Raw genomic sequence first — 20,889 nt, forward strand, 5'->3', positions numbered from 1 at the left:
TTGGAATATATTTCCAGGCTTTTTCATCCAATTTCTTCCTATTCTTCATCTTAGAGAGCTTTTTGTTTAATTGTTCCATAAATAATCATGGTCAGTTATTTCTTTGTCAGAATCCAGTAGGTTTTTAGCCATTTTTATTTATTTTAGGATATATGTTACAATAATTTAAAAATATTTTTTGTGGAGATTGGAATGACTTTAACACCCAGTTAAAAACCGCTGCTGCAGCTAGACCAAGATGCTGTTTTTGTTTTAAATTATCAGAATATCATCTGCTCACATACTACTGACATTAAACTTTGAATCTTAATGCCCATACATATTTTCTTAGATCAATCTTTTCATGAAATAACTTTGTAATTTAAAATCAGCTTAATGTATCTCCTGCATGTGGATCAAAAAATTAATGAATTCAGGATTAATGGTACTATGGTACCTGGTACTATGGAAATTATCAACATAAGTTTAATAACATAAGGAGATGTTGTGGGAAGGAGATGCATGTCTAGAGCCAAAATATGACTAAAATTTGAAGAATAAATAAGAAACAAGACAAAATTGTAAACAGAACTATAAACAGGAAAACCAGGGTACCTAGTTTCAATATAATTTTAACAATAACCACCAACAGTTTTAATGCTACCATGTGCCAGATCCTCAGAAAGTCCTTTACATTTAATATAGTAATCATACTATGAGTCAGTTATTGGTAATAACTCAGTGACTGGCACCTCAACCAAGGTGACACAGTTATTAAGGAACAGAACAAGAATAGAATGTGAACTCAGTCATTAATTAAGCTACTTCCTCCTTTATCTATAAATAGCAAAATAAGTAGAGAAGACAGCCCATTATAACTAGAGCAAAGTGCAATTATTCAAAGATTACTAAGAAAATTTTAATATTTTGGATTGATTTAGATAGGAAGAAATCTCCTTTTTATCATATCACCTGAAATCCAAGAATCCTTAGTAGATTGTGTGTGTGTGCATGAATGAATATATGAATAACTGACAAATTCTAGGAAATCTAGTCAGGCTAACCTATTCTTAGCCAAAAGCTTGGGAAAACTCTATAATAAATCACTTACTAATACCTAAGTTGGGGGAAGAGAGCAGAGAACAATTGAAATGGAAGTATTTTTGTGACATGCACTTATCTAAATAGTACAAATATATAACTTGCAAGTAAAACTCTGCTTGTAAATACTGAAATAAAATGTAATAGTAAATTTTATTTTATTGGAAACTAATTTTTTAAATATACCTAGTTTCTCTAATATTAAAGCACTTTGGATAGTTTCTAAATTATTCCAAAATTTTCAATAGAAAACAATTTAATGTCATCAGGTATACATTTTGGGGAAAGAATTTTTGCCTTTAGTGAGAATTTATGGTGAAAAATCTTGTGTGTAGTCTAATTATTAAGTCAACAATATTTATAAATACCTGCTATGTAGCAAGTCGTATATATTATTCACTAGAGATAAGAGTAAACACATTTAATATAAAACGGCCTGTGCTATGACTGAGTGAAGTACAGGTTATTATGAAAGCGAATAGGAGAGGCAATTGACCCAGATTGGAATCCACTCTGATGATCTTCCTTCAAGATTACTTTGTTCATTTAAGGTGACAATATAATTTATCATCCAAACCAGGACACATTTGAAGGTGAAAGAGGACTCTACTTATAATTACATGGGAAAGTAGTTGTAACATGGGTATACCAGGAGGCATGGCCTCCCTATTTCATCCCAACACTTCAGGTGGAGATCTTGCATATGTCTATAAGTGCAAAGGTGCATATGTAATCGTATGCTGCTCTTATATTTTGGAAAGCTCACTTAATCCACAAATCTGGCAGGGACTTGTCTGTGCTACCTCTGTTTTTCAATCTAGAAAGCCCTGGAGATAATGTAAACTGCCAAGATTAAGTATTTTTACATTATCTTTTTAACCACAATGTATGGATTAGACATTGGGTAGTTTACTACAGAACGTTTGTGATCATTCTGGGCAAGGTAGCTGTTTCTTTGACTGTTTTGATACAGGCCGGTGATAACAGCACTAGCTTAGCTGTGAAAGCATTAAACCATCACACAGAGAAGTTCCCCGAGGCCTCACCTTTGTTGAAAGATGCTTGTGTTTGGTTTGTAGGACCAGTGGTTTTGGCGAGTGAGAAACAACAGGGTGATGGATGGATATCCCATGCAAATTACTTACTTCTGGCGGGGCTTGCCTCCTAGTATCGATGCAGTTTATGAAAACAGTGATGGGAACTTTGTCTTCTTTAAAGGTAAGGAATGTTTCCCATGTCTTGCTCTGCTGTATCTTGGTCATTTTGCCCAGGGCCTTGTTGCGCATATGGAGATGAATACGTAAAACCTGTTGAGTGAGGTTGGGTAGCTAATTCATTTTATAAAATGAACCACATATGTTAGCTACAAATATAAATGAAGTAAAATCAAAGATAATTTTTAATTCTCTAAGTTATATTTTCTCATATGGTATCCTCATTTGTAAGTCAAATTTTGGAGGCATTGTGATCGCTTAGAATTTTTAGATTTGGCCTAAAAGCACCAGAAAAATAAATACACAAATAAGTGAATGAATGAATTAAAAGTCATTTTTCTATTAACTAAGGGATTTGGGGATTTTTTTAAAGAGCATTTGGAGTTGCTTGCTGCTTTTATGCAATGAAATCCATTTCACTTCTTATTTTCATATATAATCTCTTAAACTTTACTTGATTTAGTCAGTTTATGTTAAATAGTTTTCAATAAACTAAGAAATTGCTCATAAAGGCAAGGAAAACTTATGAGTAGAAAAAATTCACCCAATCATTTTACCCAATAAAATTTATTATTTGTTATTTATCTGAGTGACAAAATTCAATTGCACAAATACTAATGTCTAACACGCAAAAGTGAAATTATCTGGTAAAGTGAATTTAAGTCAAGTGACTGGTACTCCATCTTCTAAACTTGTTAATATTCAAAACAATAAACCTTAAGTCTATTGGGGGGACAGGGAACACAGACTGACTGAGTTGTAGGACTGAGAGAATTGTGAAGAGAACGTAATCTGAGGAAAACTAGAGTGCAGAATGAATATGATTGAATGGATTGGCCAAGAGCCTAAAGGACTGAGAATAAGCTTAAATAAGGATTGAGATTGAGGGAAAAGTAAAGGGATCTTAACCAAAAAAAAAAAGGCAATCATTCTCAGGATCAAACTAGAAGAATTCATAGCAGTGATGAGAGTAATGAAAACACAGGGTTTGAGAGACACTTGTGGTATTTTAAGTGAAGTCCAAACCACCCATGTAAAGTGAAAGTGTATACTCAGAATTTATCTTTACAAATTATAAATTGAGAAAGAGGGGTATAGTACATTAACTATAAGAACATGATGATCCTGCATTCATTCTGCCAATTTTTTTTTTTTTTTTTTCATTCTGCCAATTTTGAGCACTTGCTAGCTGTAAGAAATGGACAGCTCCTCAGTTCCCTTTGCCTTGGTTTCTCCACCTGGAAAACGGGATTAGTAGTTCTCCCCATCTCAGGATTAGTTTAAAGACTAAATTAATGACTACATGTGAAGTGCTTGGTACATGTGAGCCCTCAATAAATGCCAACTATTGCTGCTGCTGGTGTGATTACTATTAATATTCCTGCCCTCCTGCTATCTATAATAAGTGTATAAAGGAAGTAACCAAAAAAAAAAGCAATTATTCTCAAGATCAAGCTAGAAGAATTCACAGTAGTGAGGAGAGTAATGAAAACACAGTTTTTGAGAGACTCTTGTGATATTTTAAGTGAAGTCCAAACCACCCATGTACTGTACCATTGTGGACAATGTACATGTACTGTACCATTGTGGACAAAGAAAGGATACATCTAAAGGTTCTGAATCTTAGGGGCATGATATTTGGAGAAAAATTATCTTCCCATACGCTCTCCTTTGGTCCTGTGCTTGGTAGCAGCAGAAAGAAAGTGAAGAATAAACCCTAGGCAGCCTATGGCTTGAGGGCTGTCCCATGGGGCCCTGTCTCATCACAGGATCAATAGTGCTGTCTGACAAAACTGCCTGAGGAGAAACTGCCACAGTCATAAACCAGTGTTCCTACAGTTCTTTATTGCCTCAGGGCCTTCTCACTTTTTTCATGTTGTCTCGCCTCACTCACTCGCTCTGGAATGGCTAGCTCCTTTTCATCTTTCAACAGCTGGCATAAAAGGGACCTCCACAGAGTGCCCTCCCTGCCCACTCCATTTGAAGCAGTATCTTCCAACTTGCACAGCTCTTGTAAACATTTGAAATTATCTACAGCATTCAAATATAAATTTCATGAGAGATGGAGCTTGTTTATATTTTCTTGCACCCCACTGTATTTTCAGTTCCCAGAACAGTGTTGGGTGCATAGTATGTTCTTAACAAACATTTTAATAAAAACAATATGGTTAAATATTGATTTGACTCAATAAGGTATTTCTTATGTTGTGATGCTAACAACAGGAACAACTCTGTCTCTTGTCACATATATATTAAACTTTTAGAATGTTTAGCTTGCCAGTGGTGTCTTCTTGATATACTGTCTGTATCAGGAAATGTCTAATCTTAGAACTTTGTCACTCCAAGGACCCTGCTGTGATGTTTCCTTCCTCCAGTTTACTCTCCACATTACCTTCAAATAAACCTTCTCCAAACCCAGCTATGAACATCAGCTCCCTTATTCCAAACATCATTGCTTATCCAGAGGGAGCCACAAGCTCTGGTTGTTTCCAATAAGACCACTCCCTTCCCTGGTATCTATCTCATTATTGGCAGGAGAGTTAAGAGTCCTAGAACCCTGAGATTTGGGTGACACACCACTCCCTTTCCTACCCTTCCCACATAGTCACAATCAAAATGAGTGTCTCAGCTTGCCACCATCTCTTTATGGCCTTTATCACCTCAAAGTCTAGATAATCAGATTAACTCTCATCCCAAGACCATCATCCCCATCTTGCTCTATGGACCTTGAGACCACCTCATCTCTAGCAGTCCAATTTCCCTCCCTGTTTAATTTTCTACATATCATCCAGCAAACTATATGTTTCACTTATTAATTGCTCATCTGTATCCTTCTCAATAGAATATCAGTTCATAAGGTCAAGGTTTTCTCTAGTTTTTTTTGTTTTTTCTTTTAAATACTGTTGTACTGACAAAGGAGTAATCTCCAAAATATACAAGCAGTTCATGCAGCTCAATATCAAAAAAACAAACAACCCAATCCAAAAATGGGCAGAAGACCTAAATAGACATTTCTCCAAAGAAGATATACAGATTGCCAACAAACACATGAAAGGATGCTCAACATCATTAATCATTAGAGAAATGCAAATCAAAACTACAATGAGGTATCACCTCACACTGGTCAGAATGGCCATCATCAAAAAATCTACTAACAATAAATGCTGGAGAGGGTGTGGAGAAAAGGGAATCCTCTTGCCCTGTTGGTGGGAATGTAAATTGATACAGCCACTATGGAGAACAGTATGGAGATTCCTTAAAAAACTAAAAATAGAACTACCATATGACCCAGAAATGCCACTACTGGGTATATACCCTGAGAAAACCATAATTCATAAAGAGTCATGTACCACAATATTCAATGCAGCACTATTTACAATAGCCAGGACATGGAAGCAACTAAGTGTGCATCGACAGATGAATGGATAAAGAAGATGTGGCACATATATACAATGGAATATTAGTCAACCATAAAAAGAAATGAAATTGAGTTATTTGTAGCGAGGTGCATGGACTTAGAGACTGTCATACAGAGTGAAGTAAGTCAGAAAGAGAAAAACAAATATCATATGCTAACACATATATATGGAATCTAAAAAAAAATGGTTCAGAAGGACCTAGGGGTAGGACAGGAATAAAGATACAGACGTAGAGAATGGACTTGAGGACAGGGCGAGGGGGAAGGGTAAGCTGGGACGAAGTGAGAGAGTGGCATGGACATATATACAGTACCAAATGTAAAATAGATAGCTAGTGGGAAGCAGCCACATAGCACAGGGAGATCAGCTCAGTGCTTTGTGTCCAACTAGAGGGGTAGGATAGGGAGGGTGGGAGGGAGACACAAGAGGGAGGAGCTATGGGGATATATGTATATGCATAGCTGATTCACATTGTTATACAGCAGAAATTAACACACCATTGTAAAACAGTTATATTCCAATAAAGATGTTAAAAAATAAACAAGCAAACAAATAAATAAATAATGAGCAAAGGGGGCATACAATTATAGCATATAGAGAGCTTTAGAACAAATCTTATTCTGAGTACTTATTAAGTGTCACTAAACATCTTTCAGCTGACGGGCAGGGAAAGCAAGCCTCTTAAACCACAAAATAAACATTTTCTAAGTAAAAAATAAATAAATGAATAAATACTGTTGTATCCCCAAGATCTTAAACCAGGAGTTGACAAACTTTTTCTGTAATGACCAAATAAGAAATATTTTAGCCTTTGAAGCCCATACCATCTCTATTACATATCCTTTTATTTTTTTTAACCTTCAAAAATGTAAAAACTCTTCTTAGATCATGGGCTGTACAAAAACAGGTCATTTGTCCTAGTTTGCTGAACTCTGTTTTAAACAATGACTGGAATGTAGTAAACACTAAACAAATAATTATTGAATGAATGAAGAATAAAATTCAAGTCCCAATATGTGTTTGTATTCACAGCTCTATACACGTTGGTCTCAGCCTATACCAGCCATCCTGGATAACTGTTACTAATGTATTTAAGCATTATTCTTCTCCAAGTTGTTCTTTTCTTTCGCCCTGTTTCCCTTTTTTTTCTTTCTCCTTTATGTTTTTCTCTTCTAATCTGTACTATACAGCAGTACTTGTACTTAACTAGCTTAGTCTTTTATTACTTCTGCTTACCTGATGGCCGTGGTGGTACACAAAGTTAGTTAATCATATATTTCCTAAATGTACTTAGTGTTAGCCTTGCTTTCATCTTACATAAGAATTTGAAGGTGTGGATTTGAATATAACCATAAACTAATATTATAATTTTAGTTATAAAATATAAATACTATCTTAGTAATATAAATAAAACATGTTATATTCAAGTGAACTTTAATAAATATCTTAAGAATAGGAAGCTGCTAGATACAATTAATACTTCATATTTTGGTATAATTTGTATAATTATTCAACTTTGGGCAAAACTGTATGTGTTTGTATGTCACATGCAGTGGGAGTTGTCCATACACAATTATAAAAACATATATTGCTTGCCTTCTATAGATGTGATCAGCTGTATATTCTTAATAGAATTTTATTGCTTTTTGATACGTAAAAGTGTAGTATAAGGGTGGTCTCTGCTTCCAGCCAAGATGTAATAATAGGGATCAGATTTATCCTTACACCTAAAACCACCAGAAATTGGACAAAGTATATAAAGTGATGATTTTCACGACATTGAACATCAAGAAATAAAGGTAGTGAATCTTGAGAGTTAAAAACAAAGAGAAATAAGCCCAGAAACTGCCTCAGTTTCCTGTCTTGAAAGAATTTCCAGGCTGTGGCCAAACATACAGAAATCCAAGCAGAACTCAGAAGATTCTCTCAGTTGAGGAGATAGAACTGAGAGTCAAGTGAGAATAAGGTGGCGACAGTTCACAAGACAAAGTAATGCAGAGGAAAGAGCTGCACAGAGTGAAGACCCAGAGATTAGCAAAGAAAACTCCTAAGGGATGGGAGAGAGAATTGGTCATCATATGTGTGTAAGGATGCAACTGAAGTCTGGAGAAAGAATCTTGTGATAGATATAAAAGAAACAATGCCTGACCCTCACATAGGGCTAACAGTACTTGTTCCTACCAGTCACGGGTTGTCCATGGGCACTGGATTATCCCAGAAGGAGCACTGTTTCAGTCCTACCTAACAAATCTTAAAACACCTGAAGTAATCAAATTGTTTCTAAGTAACAGTCCTAGAACAAAGCTCAAGAATAATTATAGGGATATAAAACTATTCACCCAACCAGGCAAAATTTGCAATGTCTGACTTTCCCCATAAGATCAGGAACAAGACAAGGGTGTCCACGCTTATCAATTCAATTCAACATTTTACTGGAGGTTTTATCTAGTGTAATAAACATAATGTAAAACTGTCAATATGTTCACAGACAACATGACTGTCTATGTAGAAAATTGGATGCCATCAACCAATTATCTATAATTGAACAGTGAGTTTAGCAAAATTTCAAGATATAAGACCATAATACAAAAATTAATTGTAGGGCTTCCGTGGTGGTGCAGTGGTCGAGAATCTGCCTCCCAATGCAGGGGACACGGGTTCAAGCCCTGGTTTGGGAAGATCCCACATGCCGCGGAGCAACTAGACCCGTGAGCCACAATTACTGAGCCTGCGTGTCTGGAGCCTGTGCTCCACAGCAAGAGAGGCCGCGATAGCGAGAGACCCGCGCACTGCGATGAAGAGTGGCCCCCGCTTGCCGTTGCGCAACTAGAGAAAGCCCTCGCACAGAAACGAAGACCCGACACAGCCAAAAATAAATAAATAAATAAAATTAAAACAAACAAACCAACCAAACAAACAAAAACTATTAAAAAATGATTAATTGTACTTCTATATGTTTTCAAGATTGTGAAGGTTCTAAGACTTTACCGTATTTGTAAGCTAGCAAGTTAGCCTGCCACACTTTCATGAATGTTGGCAGAAGACATGAGATTCCTGACTCAGAGAAAAAGAAAGACTCAAAAGCAGTAGCCATTTGTATGAGTTCCCTGAGCCCCAGTTCTCAAAGGGTGACGTGAACTGGGCCTGTTAACACCTATACTTGTAATCAGTTACGTGCAGGAGAGGAGCCACAAGCTTAGAGAACCTAAATTTTTTTTTTTTTGACATCTTTATTGGAGTATAATTGCTTTACAATGTTGTGTTAGTTTCTGATGAATAACAAAGTGAATCAGCTATACATATACATATATCCCCATATCCCCTTCCTCTTGTGTCTCCTTCCCACCCTCCCTATCCCACCCCTCTAGGTAGTCACAAAGCACTGAGCTGATCTCCCTGTGCTATGCAGCTGCTTTCCACTAGCTATCTATTTTGCATTTGGTAGAGTGTATATGTCAATGCCACTCTCTCACTTCGTCAATAAGGAGTAAGCTGCTTAACTTTTCCCCAGAGGGGGCCTTTTATTTATTTAATTGAAGAGTAAACAAACCATCCCTTTATTGTGGAGGGAGATGTTTTCTCTATAACCCAAGATTGTTGATATGCAAACATCTTTGGAAATAAAGTCCAAAAGAAAGGCATTATCAGTGCCTCTGCTCACAAGACATGCTGAGAAGCAAGTGACCTAGGGAGAATTGTCTCCCGTCACATACTAGAAAAGAATAATCAATAACTGAACTTGTTAAAAAAAATTAAAATGACATCAGAAATATCAAATATTTAGGGATCAATCCAAATAAAATGTGTATGACCTAGACACTGAAAACTATAAAAATTTGCTAAATGAAAGTAAAGAAGACAAATGGACAAATATGCCTTATTCATGGCTTCAAGAACTTGATATTATTACAATGTCAATTCCTGCCAAATTTATCTATAGATTCAGAACAATCACAATAAAAATCTCAGCAGGTTTTTTTGTAGTAACTGTTAAGCTGATTCTAAAATTCATGTGCAAATTCAAAAGACTTAGTATAGACAAAACCTGTTTGAAAACACTACTTGATTTCAAGTCTTATTTCTTTTTTTTGGCCTTGCTGTGCAGCTTGTGGGATCTTAGTTCTCCCACCAGGGATCAAACCTGGACCCCCTGCAGTGGGAGCTTGGATTCCTAACCACTGGACCACCAGGGAATTACCTCAAGTCTTCTTTTAAAGCTACATTAATCAAGACAGTGTGTCTTGGTGTAAAGATAGAAAAACTAGATCAGTGAAACAAAATAAAGAGTCTAGAAATAGACTAAAAATATATATGAACAAGTAATTTCTGACAATAATACAGAGAAAATTTAGTGGAGAAAGGATAATTTTTCAACAAATGGTGCTGAAAACAGGATGTTCATATGCAAAAAAGTAAATTCTAATCCACACCTTGCACCATATATAAAAATGAATTCTAAGTGGTCCAAACCTAAATGTAAGACATATAACTGTAAAACAACTAGAAAAAATTAGGATAAAAATATATGTGACTATGGCTTAAGCCAAAATTTCTTATATTTAATGCCAAAATCACAATTCATAAAAGAAAATGGTAAATTGGACATCAAAAATTTTTTAATTTACTCTTCAAAGACACTAAGAGAATAAAAAACATGCCATCAGCTAAGAGAAAATATTTGCAAACACATATATGAAAAAGGATTTGTATCCAGAATATGTAAAGAATTCTCAAAACTCAATAAAAAGAAAGCAAGCAGCTCAAAAATAAGCAAAGGGTTTGAACAGAAACTTCAACAAGGATAATGTACAGATGCCATGTAAGCACATGAAAAGATACTAAGCAATATTAGTCATTAGGGAAATGTAAATTAAAACCACTATAAGATACATATTTGTTAGAGTGGCTAAATTTAAAAAGACAGACCATGCCAAAGCAACCATGCCAAGCTGACAATTCTTTTAAAAGTTAAACATGCAGACACCATTGCACTCTGACATTTTCCCAAGAGAAATGAAAACATTTGTGCAAAGACATCTACACAAATATTCAAAGCAGACATATTTGTGATAAACAAAAACTGAAAACTAGTCATATATCCTCAATAGGTGAATGGATAAACAAACTATGGAATATCCATATAATTGAATACTACTCAGCAATAAAAAAGGATGAACTACTGATTTGTACTATAAATGAATGAAGCTCAAATAATTATGCTGAGTTAAAAAAATCAGACAAAAAACGAGTACATGCTGTACTGTTATATTAATACAAAATTCTAGAAAGTGCAAACTATAATCTATAGTAATAGGAAGAACCTCAGTGGTTGCCTGAGGACAAGTGAGATAGATTGGGCAGTATGGAATACAGAGGAGCATAAGAAAACATTTCATGATGATGAACATGTTCATTATCTTGATTATATAGATCCGTTGGATATGCTGACAGATATATACATATGTTGAAACAAATTACATATTTTAAACATGTGTTGTTTATTGCTTGTCACATCAGTTTATGTTGGAATAGTTTAAGTATTTCATAAATTTAAATATATTGGTGACCATGGGTAGTAAAATTTTATTCCTTCATTGTTCCACAGCATATTAATTATGAGCATACAAATTAATACTGTTCTGGTTCAGTCACTTACTTAAGCCCAGTGATAATCAAGCAGGGTGTCCCCATATAGCAGAGATGCCTCAGCCCCAGAAACCTCTCTTCTTGGTTAAAGTTCTTGTGCTATTGAGAACAAACATGAGAAATTAAATATTAATATAGACTTAATCCATTTACTGCAGATATCATATTTAAAATTATATAATCTCAATTTAATTTAGATGTTACAACTTACAATGATTATATTTTCAAATAAGTGTTCATATTGGAAATGACTATATAACATATTTTGACACCCACATTTTGAATAATTCCATATTTGTTATTTTATATTACTTATCTATGTTCTATTTCTTGCTCTCTGTTCTAATTTCCCTAGTCTTATTTTTGTTTATATTTTACCATCTTATCACATTTTTGCATAATGAAACAAGGTATAAGTAAGTAGTTAAATATCTTAAGGAATTTTCTTTTCAACCTCACATCTATAATTTTTGTTTTTGTTTTTTCTTAAGAAGCCAGTTCTTAATATCTCCTTTCACTGGTCAAGATGCTACTCAGTATAGCTGTGTATATTTGAGTGTAAGGCTGGTTGTATAAACTGTGGGCCTTTCTACTCCATGCTAACCAGTCTCATGGTTTGGTATATGTGACACATGGTATACCTAGCGTTGTTTAGAATAATGATGTCTAAACAGACCCCCTCATTCCTCTACTTGATATTTAGCAGTGAACTGAGTCAGTCTCTTCTATTTATGTTCAAAAGTTGGTTTATTTAGTGAGAAAGCCCCAGAAATACAAAATGTATTGCACTTCAGGGAAGTCATATGCTTTTCTCCAGCAACTTAATGTACCACACATTTTGTGCTAGTCAGCTGTCTGAATATCACTCAGGTAAATTATTATACAGGTAAATCCTGTATAATAGAGTAATGTTTTGTAAGCATAATCAAGCCAGGTGTTTATATCCTTGATTATGAGTCATGTTCAGGATGAATGGTTATGAGTTAATAATATCAAATATCTATGTTAGAAATTGAGCTGGTGTAATGTCCTTCAAGAGTTGGACGTAAATTTAAAAAACACCTTCAGTGTTGTCCAAATCAGTAGTAGTTAAAATTAAGTAGTTGAAAAGTTGTCTCAAAAGTTGTCTCGTGTTGTTGCTATCACTCAATAACTTTTAAGCAGGACTTATCCTATTTGACATTTTCATTTCAAGAAGGAAAAATCTCTTATAGAATAGGAACCAAAATATCTGAGGCAGAAAAGAAGAGGGTAATAAAATTTGGGAATAAGAAAGGCATACAAAAGATGTAAATCAAAAGAGAAGAGTTGTCTAAAATATGTGGTACCAGAAGATGACAAAAAAAAGAGAATTTTGCTTAAGAAATGGTTTATGTGACTTGCATTACTACTTTATTTCAAATGCTCATAAACTGCAATTTATTTATGCTGCTTACAAATCATCACTTTTGAAAGATTTAGGAAGTGCTAATGAAGTTCATTTAAGATAGAAATACATTGCTTCTTACATAGTAAAATGGATAATCTAAAAGATCTTTTAATATAAATAGATGAATATAAGGATTACTTATTTCTGTATAGGAAATAATGGAAAATTGATGCCTAAAAAGTTACATTAAATTAAGAAACTTACATTCAGTGGCCTTGGTGTACACAATAATAGATTTATAACATGTAAACTGTGCTATTTTTTTGAATTAAAAATATTCAGAAATTTTTAATATTAATGTTTATATTTTATATTGACAAGAAGTGACCATCTAAACCAAGGGGCCAAACATTTAATATTTGAAAATCTCCCTTGGTATTTTACCTCTATGTATTTATAATTATTCAGAAAATCTATTGTATGCTTTTCTTATGGCTGTTTTTATTTATACTTCAAACTGCAATATTTTTTCATCAGTAGTACTTGTGTGTCGAAATGTTCCTCATTTTCAAAAACTTTTGTCACATCCTTTTATTTCTTATGTTTGAGTTTGAGTTCCCTGGAAGCAAACACTATGATAAAGTTACAGGGAGGGAAGTAAACCTGTGAAAGATAAAGAGGGAGGAAGCAGGACCAGCACAGAGTCTTGGCAAACCCAACAAGGAACTCCAGAGCAAAGATTGCTCACTAGAGAAGTCCCAGGTAGGGCAGAAATAGCCAGAATCTAGTACCTGCTGTGCTCAGTCAGGAAGCTGGAAGCTGCCTGGAAGCTGCCCAAACAGAGCATGGCCCGACAAAAGGCACTCAGCTGACTGCTTGGCCTAACTATCAGATCCAAAGGCATTCAGCTGAATGGCCAGTTCTTTTTGCAAGGGAGATCTAAGCCACTCACCTCAGTGTCTGCCACATTTGGATAAGTTTTCAAAATTTTCTGCTTACTTGATAATAAATGCTGATAACGAAAAGTCACATGACCTCCAAAATTGGGTATGTATTCAAATTTCTTGAGTAACCTACCTATAAACAATATAGAAATTAAAAGGTAATCCATAATTTCTCTTTCAGATATTTCATCATTAGTGAATAGGAATACAGGAGATTTCTGTTCTTTAATTTTGTATCCTGCTACTTTACCAAATTAATTGATTAGCTCTAGTAGTTTCCTGGTAGCATCTTTAGGATTCTCTATGTATGGTATTATGCCATCTGCAAACAGTGACAGTTTTACTTCTTTTCCAATTTGGATTCCTTTTATCTCTTTTTCTTCTCTGATTGCTGTGGCTAAAACTTCCAAAACTATGTTGAATAATAGTAGTGAGAGTGGGCAACCTTGTCTTGTTCCTGATCTTAGTGGAAATTTTTTTAAGTTTTTCACCATTGACACCGATGTTGGCTGTGGGTTTGTCATATATGGCCTTTAAGGAAACACTCCCATTTACCATTGAAACAAAAAGAATAAAATATCTAGGAATAAACCTACTTAAGGAGACAAAAGACTTGTATGCAGAACACTATAAGACATTGATGAAAGAAATTAAAGATGATACAAACAGTTGGAGAAATATACTATGTTCTTGGATTGGAAGAATCAATATTGTCAAAATGACTATACTACCCAAAGCAATCTACAGATTCAATGCAATCCCTATCAAACTACCAATGACATTTTTCACAGAACTAGAACAAAAAAATTCACAATTTGTATGGAAACACAAAAGACCCCGAATAGCCAAAGCAATCTTGAGGAAAAAAAAAAAAAAACAGAGCTGGAGGAATCAGGTTCCCTGACTTCAGACTCTACTACAAAGCTACAGTAATCAAGACAGTATGGTACTGGCACAAAAACAGAAATATAGGTCAATGGAACAGGATAGAAAGCCCAGAAATAAACCCATGCACATATGATCATTTTATCTTTGATAAAGAAGGCAAGCATATACAGTGGAGAAAAGACAGCCTCTTCAATAAGTGGTGCTCGGAAAACTGGACAGGTACATGTAAAAGTATGAAATTAGAACACTCCCTGACACCATACACAAAAATAAACTCAAAATGGATTAAAGACCTAAATGTAAGGCCAGACACTATAAAACTCTTAGAGGAAAACATAGGCAGAACACTCTATGACATAAATCACAGCAAGATCCTTTTTGACCCACCTCCTAGGGAAATGGAAATAAAAACAAAAATAAACAAATGGGACCTAATGAAACTTAAAAGCTTTTGCACAGCAAAGGAAACCATGAAAAGACAACTCTCAGAATGGGAGAAAATATTTGCAAATGAAGCAACTGACAAAGATTAATCTCCAAAATAAACAAGCAGCACATGTAGCTCAATATCAGAAAAACAAACAACCCAATCCAAAAACGGGCAGAAGACCTAAATAGACATTTCTCCAAAGAAGATATAGAGATGGCCAAGAGGCACATGAAAAGATGCTCAACATCATTAATCATAATCATTAGAGAAATGCAAATCAACACTACAATGTGGTATCACCTCACACCAGTCAGAATGGCCATCATCAAAAAATCTACAACCAGGGACTTCCCTGGCGGTCCAGTGGTTAGCACTCCATGCTTCCAATGCAGGGAGCGTGGGTTCAATCCCTGGTCGGGGAACTAGGATCCCACATGCTGCACAGGGCAGCAAAAAAAAAAAAAAAAAGAAAAGAAAATCTACAACCAATAAATGATGGAGAGGGTGTGGAGAAAAGGGAACCCTCCTACACTGTTGGTGGGAATGTAAATTGATACAGCCACTATGGAGAACAGTATGGAGATTCCTTAAAAAACTAAAAATAGAACTACCATATGACCCAGCAATCCCACTACTGGGCATATACTCTGAGAATACCATAATTCAAAAAGAGTCATGTACCACAATGTTCATTGCAGCTCTATTTACAATAGCCAGGACATGGAAGCAACCTAAGTGTCCATCAACAGATGGATGGATAAAGAAGATGTGGCACATATATACAATGAAATATTACTCAGCCATAAAAAGAAATGAAATTGAGTTATTTATAGTGATATGGATGGACCTAGAGACTGTCATACAGAGTGAAGTAAGTCAGAAAGAGAAAAACAAATACCATATGCTAACACATATATATGGAATCTAATAAAAAACAATGGTTCAGAAGAACCTAGGGGCAGGACAGGAATAAAGACACAGATGTAGAGAATGGTCTTAAGGACACAGGGAGGGGGAAGGGTAAGCTGGGATGAAGTGAGAGAGTGGCATGGACATATACACACTAAAAATGCAAAATAGATAGCTAGTGGGAAGCAGTCCCATAGCGCAGGGTGATCAGCTCAGTGCTTTGTGACCACCTAGAGGGGTGGGATAAGGAGGGTGGGAGAGAGACGGTAGAGGGAAGGCATATGGGGATATAAGTATATGCATAGCTGATTCACTTTGTTATATAGCAGAAACTAACACAGCAATGTAAAGCAATTATACTACAGTAAAGATGTTAAAATTTTTTTTTAATTTAAAAAATATTTTAAAAAAATAAAAATAAAGAAGAATGAAAAAAAGAAAAAGGTAATCCAAATAATGGGCACTGACGTCAGTCAGTGTCCTTAATCATTGATTATTGACATTATTTATTTGAGTAGATAGAAGGCAAATTTGTTCAGCTGAATATTGTGTTATATAAGAAGTACCATTTATTGGGTACTATGAGCCAAATACAGTTTGGGTATATTATACATTTGATCTATCATTATTTCCAGAACTTTTTATGAGAGGTGTTAGTATTTTATGTATAAAATAGGAAAGGAAGCCTCAGATTTAGTGACTTGCCCAATATCTCACAGCTAATAATTGGTAGAGCAATCATCCCCTAGTTCTGATTTCAAAGCTGTTGAATGTTCCACTAAACCACAGAGACTAATAAAGAATATATTATTTATGATAATTTTTTAAAAATTTATAGTGTTCTCAAAGAATGTATCAATGTTGAACAGTAATCAGCCAAACAAAATTTATTGGATAATCCACATACAGGCTCATTTTATATGAAGAAAAGCCAGCCAATATGAAATTATGTTCTAATCGTTTATGTAAAAGGTCACATAGTAAATACTTTTGGCTTTGTGGATCATAAGGTCTCTATCATAATTACTCAATGCTGTTGTTGCAGGATGAAAGCAGATTAAACAATATGTGAATGAATTGGTGTGTCTGTGTTCAGATAAAATTTTATTTACAAAAACAGGCATCAGCTGGTGGCCCTAGTTAACTGACCACTGTTGTAATAGAAGATACAAAATATAAATGTATAAGTAGAGTTTTGTAGACTCTGAGGAGACAAAAATACAGTTGATTGTTTTAAAAACTTAGTAATTTAAAAAGGGTATCTAATTCATGGGGATACAATGAGCAAGACATGAGCATAATACAGTGGATTAATTAATAAACACTTCCAAAAATAAATGTGGAGTGATTAGTTGATAAAGGGGAAAGGAAGCAGGAAATTATCAGCAATTCTGAAAGCCAGACAGAGTGTATACATGTTCTGTTTTGAAAGTCAATTTGGAATTGTTAAGTTAAGCACTGAATTAAGAGACCTGGACTGTAGTACAAATCTATTAGCAATTGGTTGTGTGATTTCAAGCACATCACTTTTTTGACTTGTAAAATAAATGTGTTAGGCTGAATTCTCAACGGTTTTTCTGATCCAGTACATGTGAACAACACAGTGCACTCCTCTCAGTAACAGTGGCTCAGTTCAAGGGTGTTAAGAGAGTAGGTAATAGTCTCAGGCTCCAGAGTAGGCACTGTCCTCTTGATAAAAATTCTTAAAAGTAATTAGACACTATACTTTTCCTTGTAGGAATAAGCATGTAATTTAAAAATTCTTTTTGTATTGTTTGCTTAGTGTCTCTTTCTTGTACTGGTCCCTCAGCTCCACAAAAGCAAGACCCTAGTGTGTTTCCTTCGTTGTTGTATCTATAGCTCCTGGTTCAGTGACTGGCTATAATAGGCTCTTAACAAATATACATTGGATGGATGGATGGATGGATGGATGCATTGCTTGGTGAATCTCATTGAAAAATTATTGGAATAGATGATCTATAGAGTCCCTTCAAACCCCAAACATTCATTGAGGTTATTTGTTTTATTTATAAAGCTTCTCTGTCTTTAACTCAGACTTGTTGATATTGTTCTCTGCATTCTGCCAAGTACAATGTCAGTAAGGACCAGTTTTTTCCACTTATTCCAGAAATCAACCTCATATGAAATCCAGTAAATGCCTTCTTTCTGCCAAAGAGGCAATATTTTCCTAGAGAACCAGACCGTCTGATGGTAAGGTAGCTTAAAAATCCACTTCTCCTATTAAAAAAATAGTTGAATATGAATCTCACATATTTACTCAAAATCTAAAAAATAGGAACAAAGTCATTTCAATTTTGTCATGTGAAAATCTTACCTCATCAAGATACAAAAAGAATTGTATAATTGTATTTCCTTAATAAGCACTTGGAGAATTAACTGTATAGCTCACAATCATTGTTGCATTATTTTCTTGAATTCTATGCCACAAATACTCAGCAGGCAAGATGTTGTTCATTTTAAATTGTTTTGTATGTAACTGCTGGAATCTCATCATGCAACCTTACAGCAAATGTTTACTGATGAGTTTTTTGTTTTGTGTTTTAAAGAGAAATGAATACATTTAAAAAATCCCCTAGTGTTTGTTCCTAAAAGAAAAAAAAAAAAAAATTAAAGCTAATTGAGACCTTTTTAGACAAAGGCCTTGATCACTAAAAGTGAAGGGCAGATAGTTTCTCTTTTATTGATGGAAAACTTTTGACCAACAGTATTGGGGAGTATTTCCAAAACACATTACAATTCCCTCTCCTCAGAATAATGCTTTTATATAATAACAAGACTTTCCTGGAAGAACTGTAAGTCTTTGCCTTTCTTCACACATTATCCTCTCCTGAGACACACTGGACAACACATAAACTGTGTTTCTGTGAGTATTTTCTCATGTTGTATGCACCAGGACATCCTGGGTACCCTTGAGCCTAGCAACATCACTAGAAAGCCTAGAAAGAGTGTGAAGAAATTTGCATGGAAAGGATAGAGTTTAGGAACTGCAAACGGAAGTGCTCTAAAGCATACTAGAGTGCTTCTTCTTGAAAGAAAAGGCAAACAACTGAGTTGAGCTGGTAAAAGTTTTACTCTGCATAGCCAGCGTGAGAGGCATTGAAACTATATACTGTTTCCTAATTAAAGCTGAGATGAAAGGAATGGATGTAATAAGTCACTGAGGTACAGGCTAACAGAACAGGACTTTCTTTTTCTTTCTTCTATTGTTGTAAGGTTTTCTATTTTAAATGCCACAGAGATATGACTGAAATATAGAGCAAGCTGGAAAACAGCTCTGTGGATTTTCCATCTCACTAACTCTGGCAAGGAAGTGACCTGGGCCTTTTGGGTGTAGTTTTTTCTTTATAAAGTATTCAGATTAAACAATGGCTCAGGAGAGGTATATATTTTTATGATAATATTTCCCAACATACAATTAAATATAATCACACAGTACTAGGTCATGCTTTTAAATTTTCTTAGACTTGCTGATAGTTATAAAATTAATTTTCCCTCTATCAGCAAGACACAAGACTGAAGTCCATGAAATTATTTATCTAATCTTTATTGTCCCTTTATGTGAAATTTTTGGATTTTGTATTCAATTATTTGTGTAACACTAAACATGGTTCTTTGAATCAATAACCATTTATTAAGCACCTGTTACTTTCCAGGCATTATATACAAGGTGCTACAGGAAAATGGAATCGGATATGTTTGTTCTCAAGTTGTACTCAGTCTACAATGGGTGGCGAGCCTGTGATTCATTAAAGTGCAGAGTACAAAGTAAAATGATAAAAGTGAAGACTGAGCACTCTGGCAAAGTAAGAGGTCCACCTTACTCAGCTAGGAACTGCTTTCCAGAGCCATGATGTCAAGCTAAGTCTTGAAAGAGCCATACCAGTTTTCCAGAAAGGGAACTAAACAGAATGTAATGTAATGTGTAATAAGAGACCCATATTAAGAAGAATCTTGAAATGACTTATAGTTGGGTTTGAGGTTTTTTTTTTTTTTTTTTTTTTTTTTAAAGGAATTCCTTTATTTTTATTATTTATTTATTTATTTATTTATTTATTTATTTATTTATTTATTTATTTTTGGCTGTGTTCGGTCTTCGTTTCTGTGCAAGGGCTTTCTCTAGCTGCGGCAAGCGGGGGCCACTCTTCATCGCGGCGCGCGGGCCTCTCACTATCGCGGCCTCTCTTGTTGCGGAGCACAGGCTCCAGACGCGCAGGCTCAGTAGTTGTGGCTCACGGGCCCAGTTGCTCCTTGGCATGTGGGATCTTCCCAGACCAGGGCTCGAGCCCGTGTCCCCTGCATTAGCAGGCAGATTCTCAACCACTGCGCCACCAGGGAAGCCCTGGGTTTGAGTTTTATTGCAAATGCAATGGGAAACCACTTTAAAATGTGAACAAAAGAGATAAAATCAGGCATACATTCTAGGGAGATATCTTTAATGACCTTGTAGAAGATAGATAAAAGAGAAGCAGACTGGAGGCAGGGAAACAAGGAAGGAGACTTCTGGACTAATACAAGCTATAAAATAAAAGGGTTGCTCTTAAGTCACAAACCTGGAAGGCATATGATACAGTGGCTAAAAGCCAGGACTTTTGCCAACAGACTTGGGCTTATACACCTAATATCTGTGTTATGTTTGGATGGTCAAAAAGTTATATTGAACAGTCTCATTCAGTAAAAAGAAAAATAAACCCAACCAGGTTAATTGAGCTTAGGAATGGGTGTGACAGGAAGTCACATAGCTCAGAAACTGGCTACACATGCCATCTCTCTAATAGGCCTTGTTTCTCTTCTATTTGTTCTTTGTATTTACCCCATTATTTTTTCTCTTTCAATCTACCTCTCTGATTACTCAATTTCTTCTTCCTCATAATGTATGCTTGCCTAGGGAATCATGGCTTTGCAGGCCTCCTAATGCATAATGACTATTCAGTTCCCCCTGCTGGGTGGGAAAGTCTCTCAATATTCCCTG

The 20,889-nt window shown here is 35.2% G+C and overlaps 1 protein-coding gene across 1 annotated transcript in view; it reads left to right on the plus strand.

Moving 5' to 3' along the window:
• Positions 1–20,889, plus strand: part of MMP16 (matrix metallopeptidase 16) — a 340,143-nt gene that overhangs the window by 284,266 nt on the left and 34,988 nt on the right. The window contains exon 7 of the mRNA XM_007181293.2: positions 2,160–2,298. Within this exon, the coding sequence (XP_007181355.1) occupies positions 2,160–2,298 (139 nt within the window). The remainder of the gene's footprint in view (positions 1–2,159; positions 2,299–20,889) is intronic.

The sequence above is a fragment of the Balaenoptera acutorostrata genome, chromosome 17, assembly GCF_949987535.1.
Source record: "Balaenoptera acutorostrata chromosome 17, mBalAcu1.1, whole genome shotgun sequence".
Taxonomy (NCBI): domain Eukaryota; kingdom Metazoa; phylum Chordata; class Mammalia; order Artiodactyla; family Balaenopteridae; genus Balaenoptera; species Balaenoptera acutorostrata.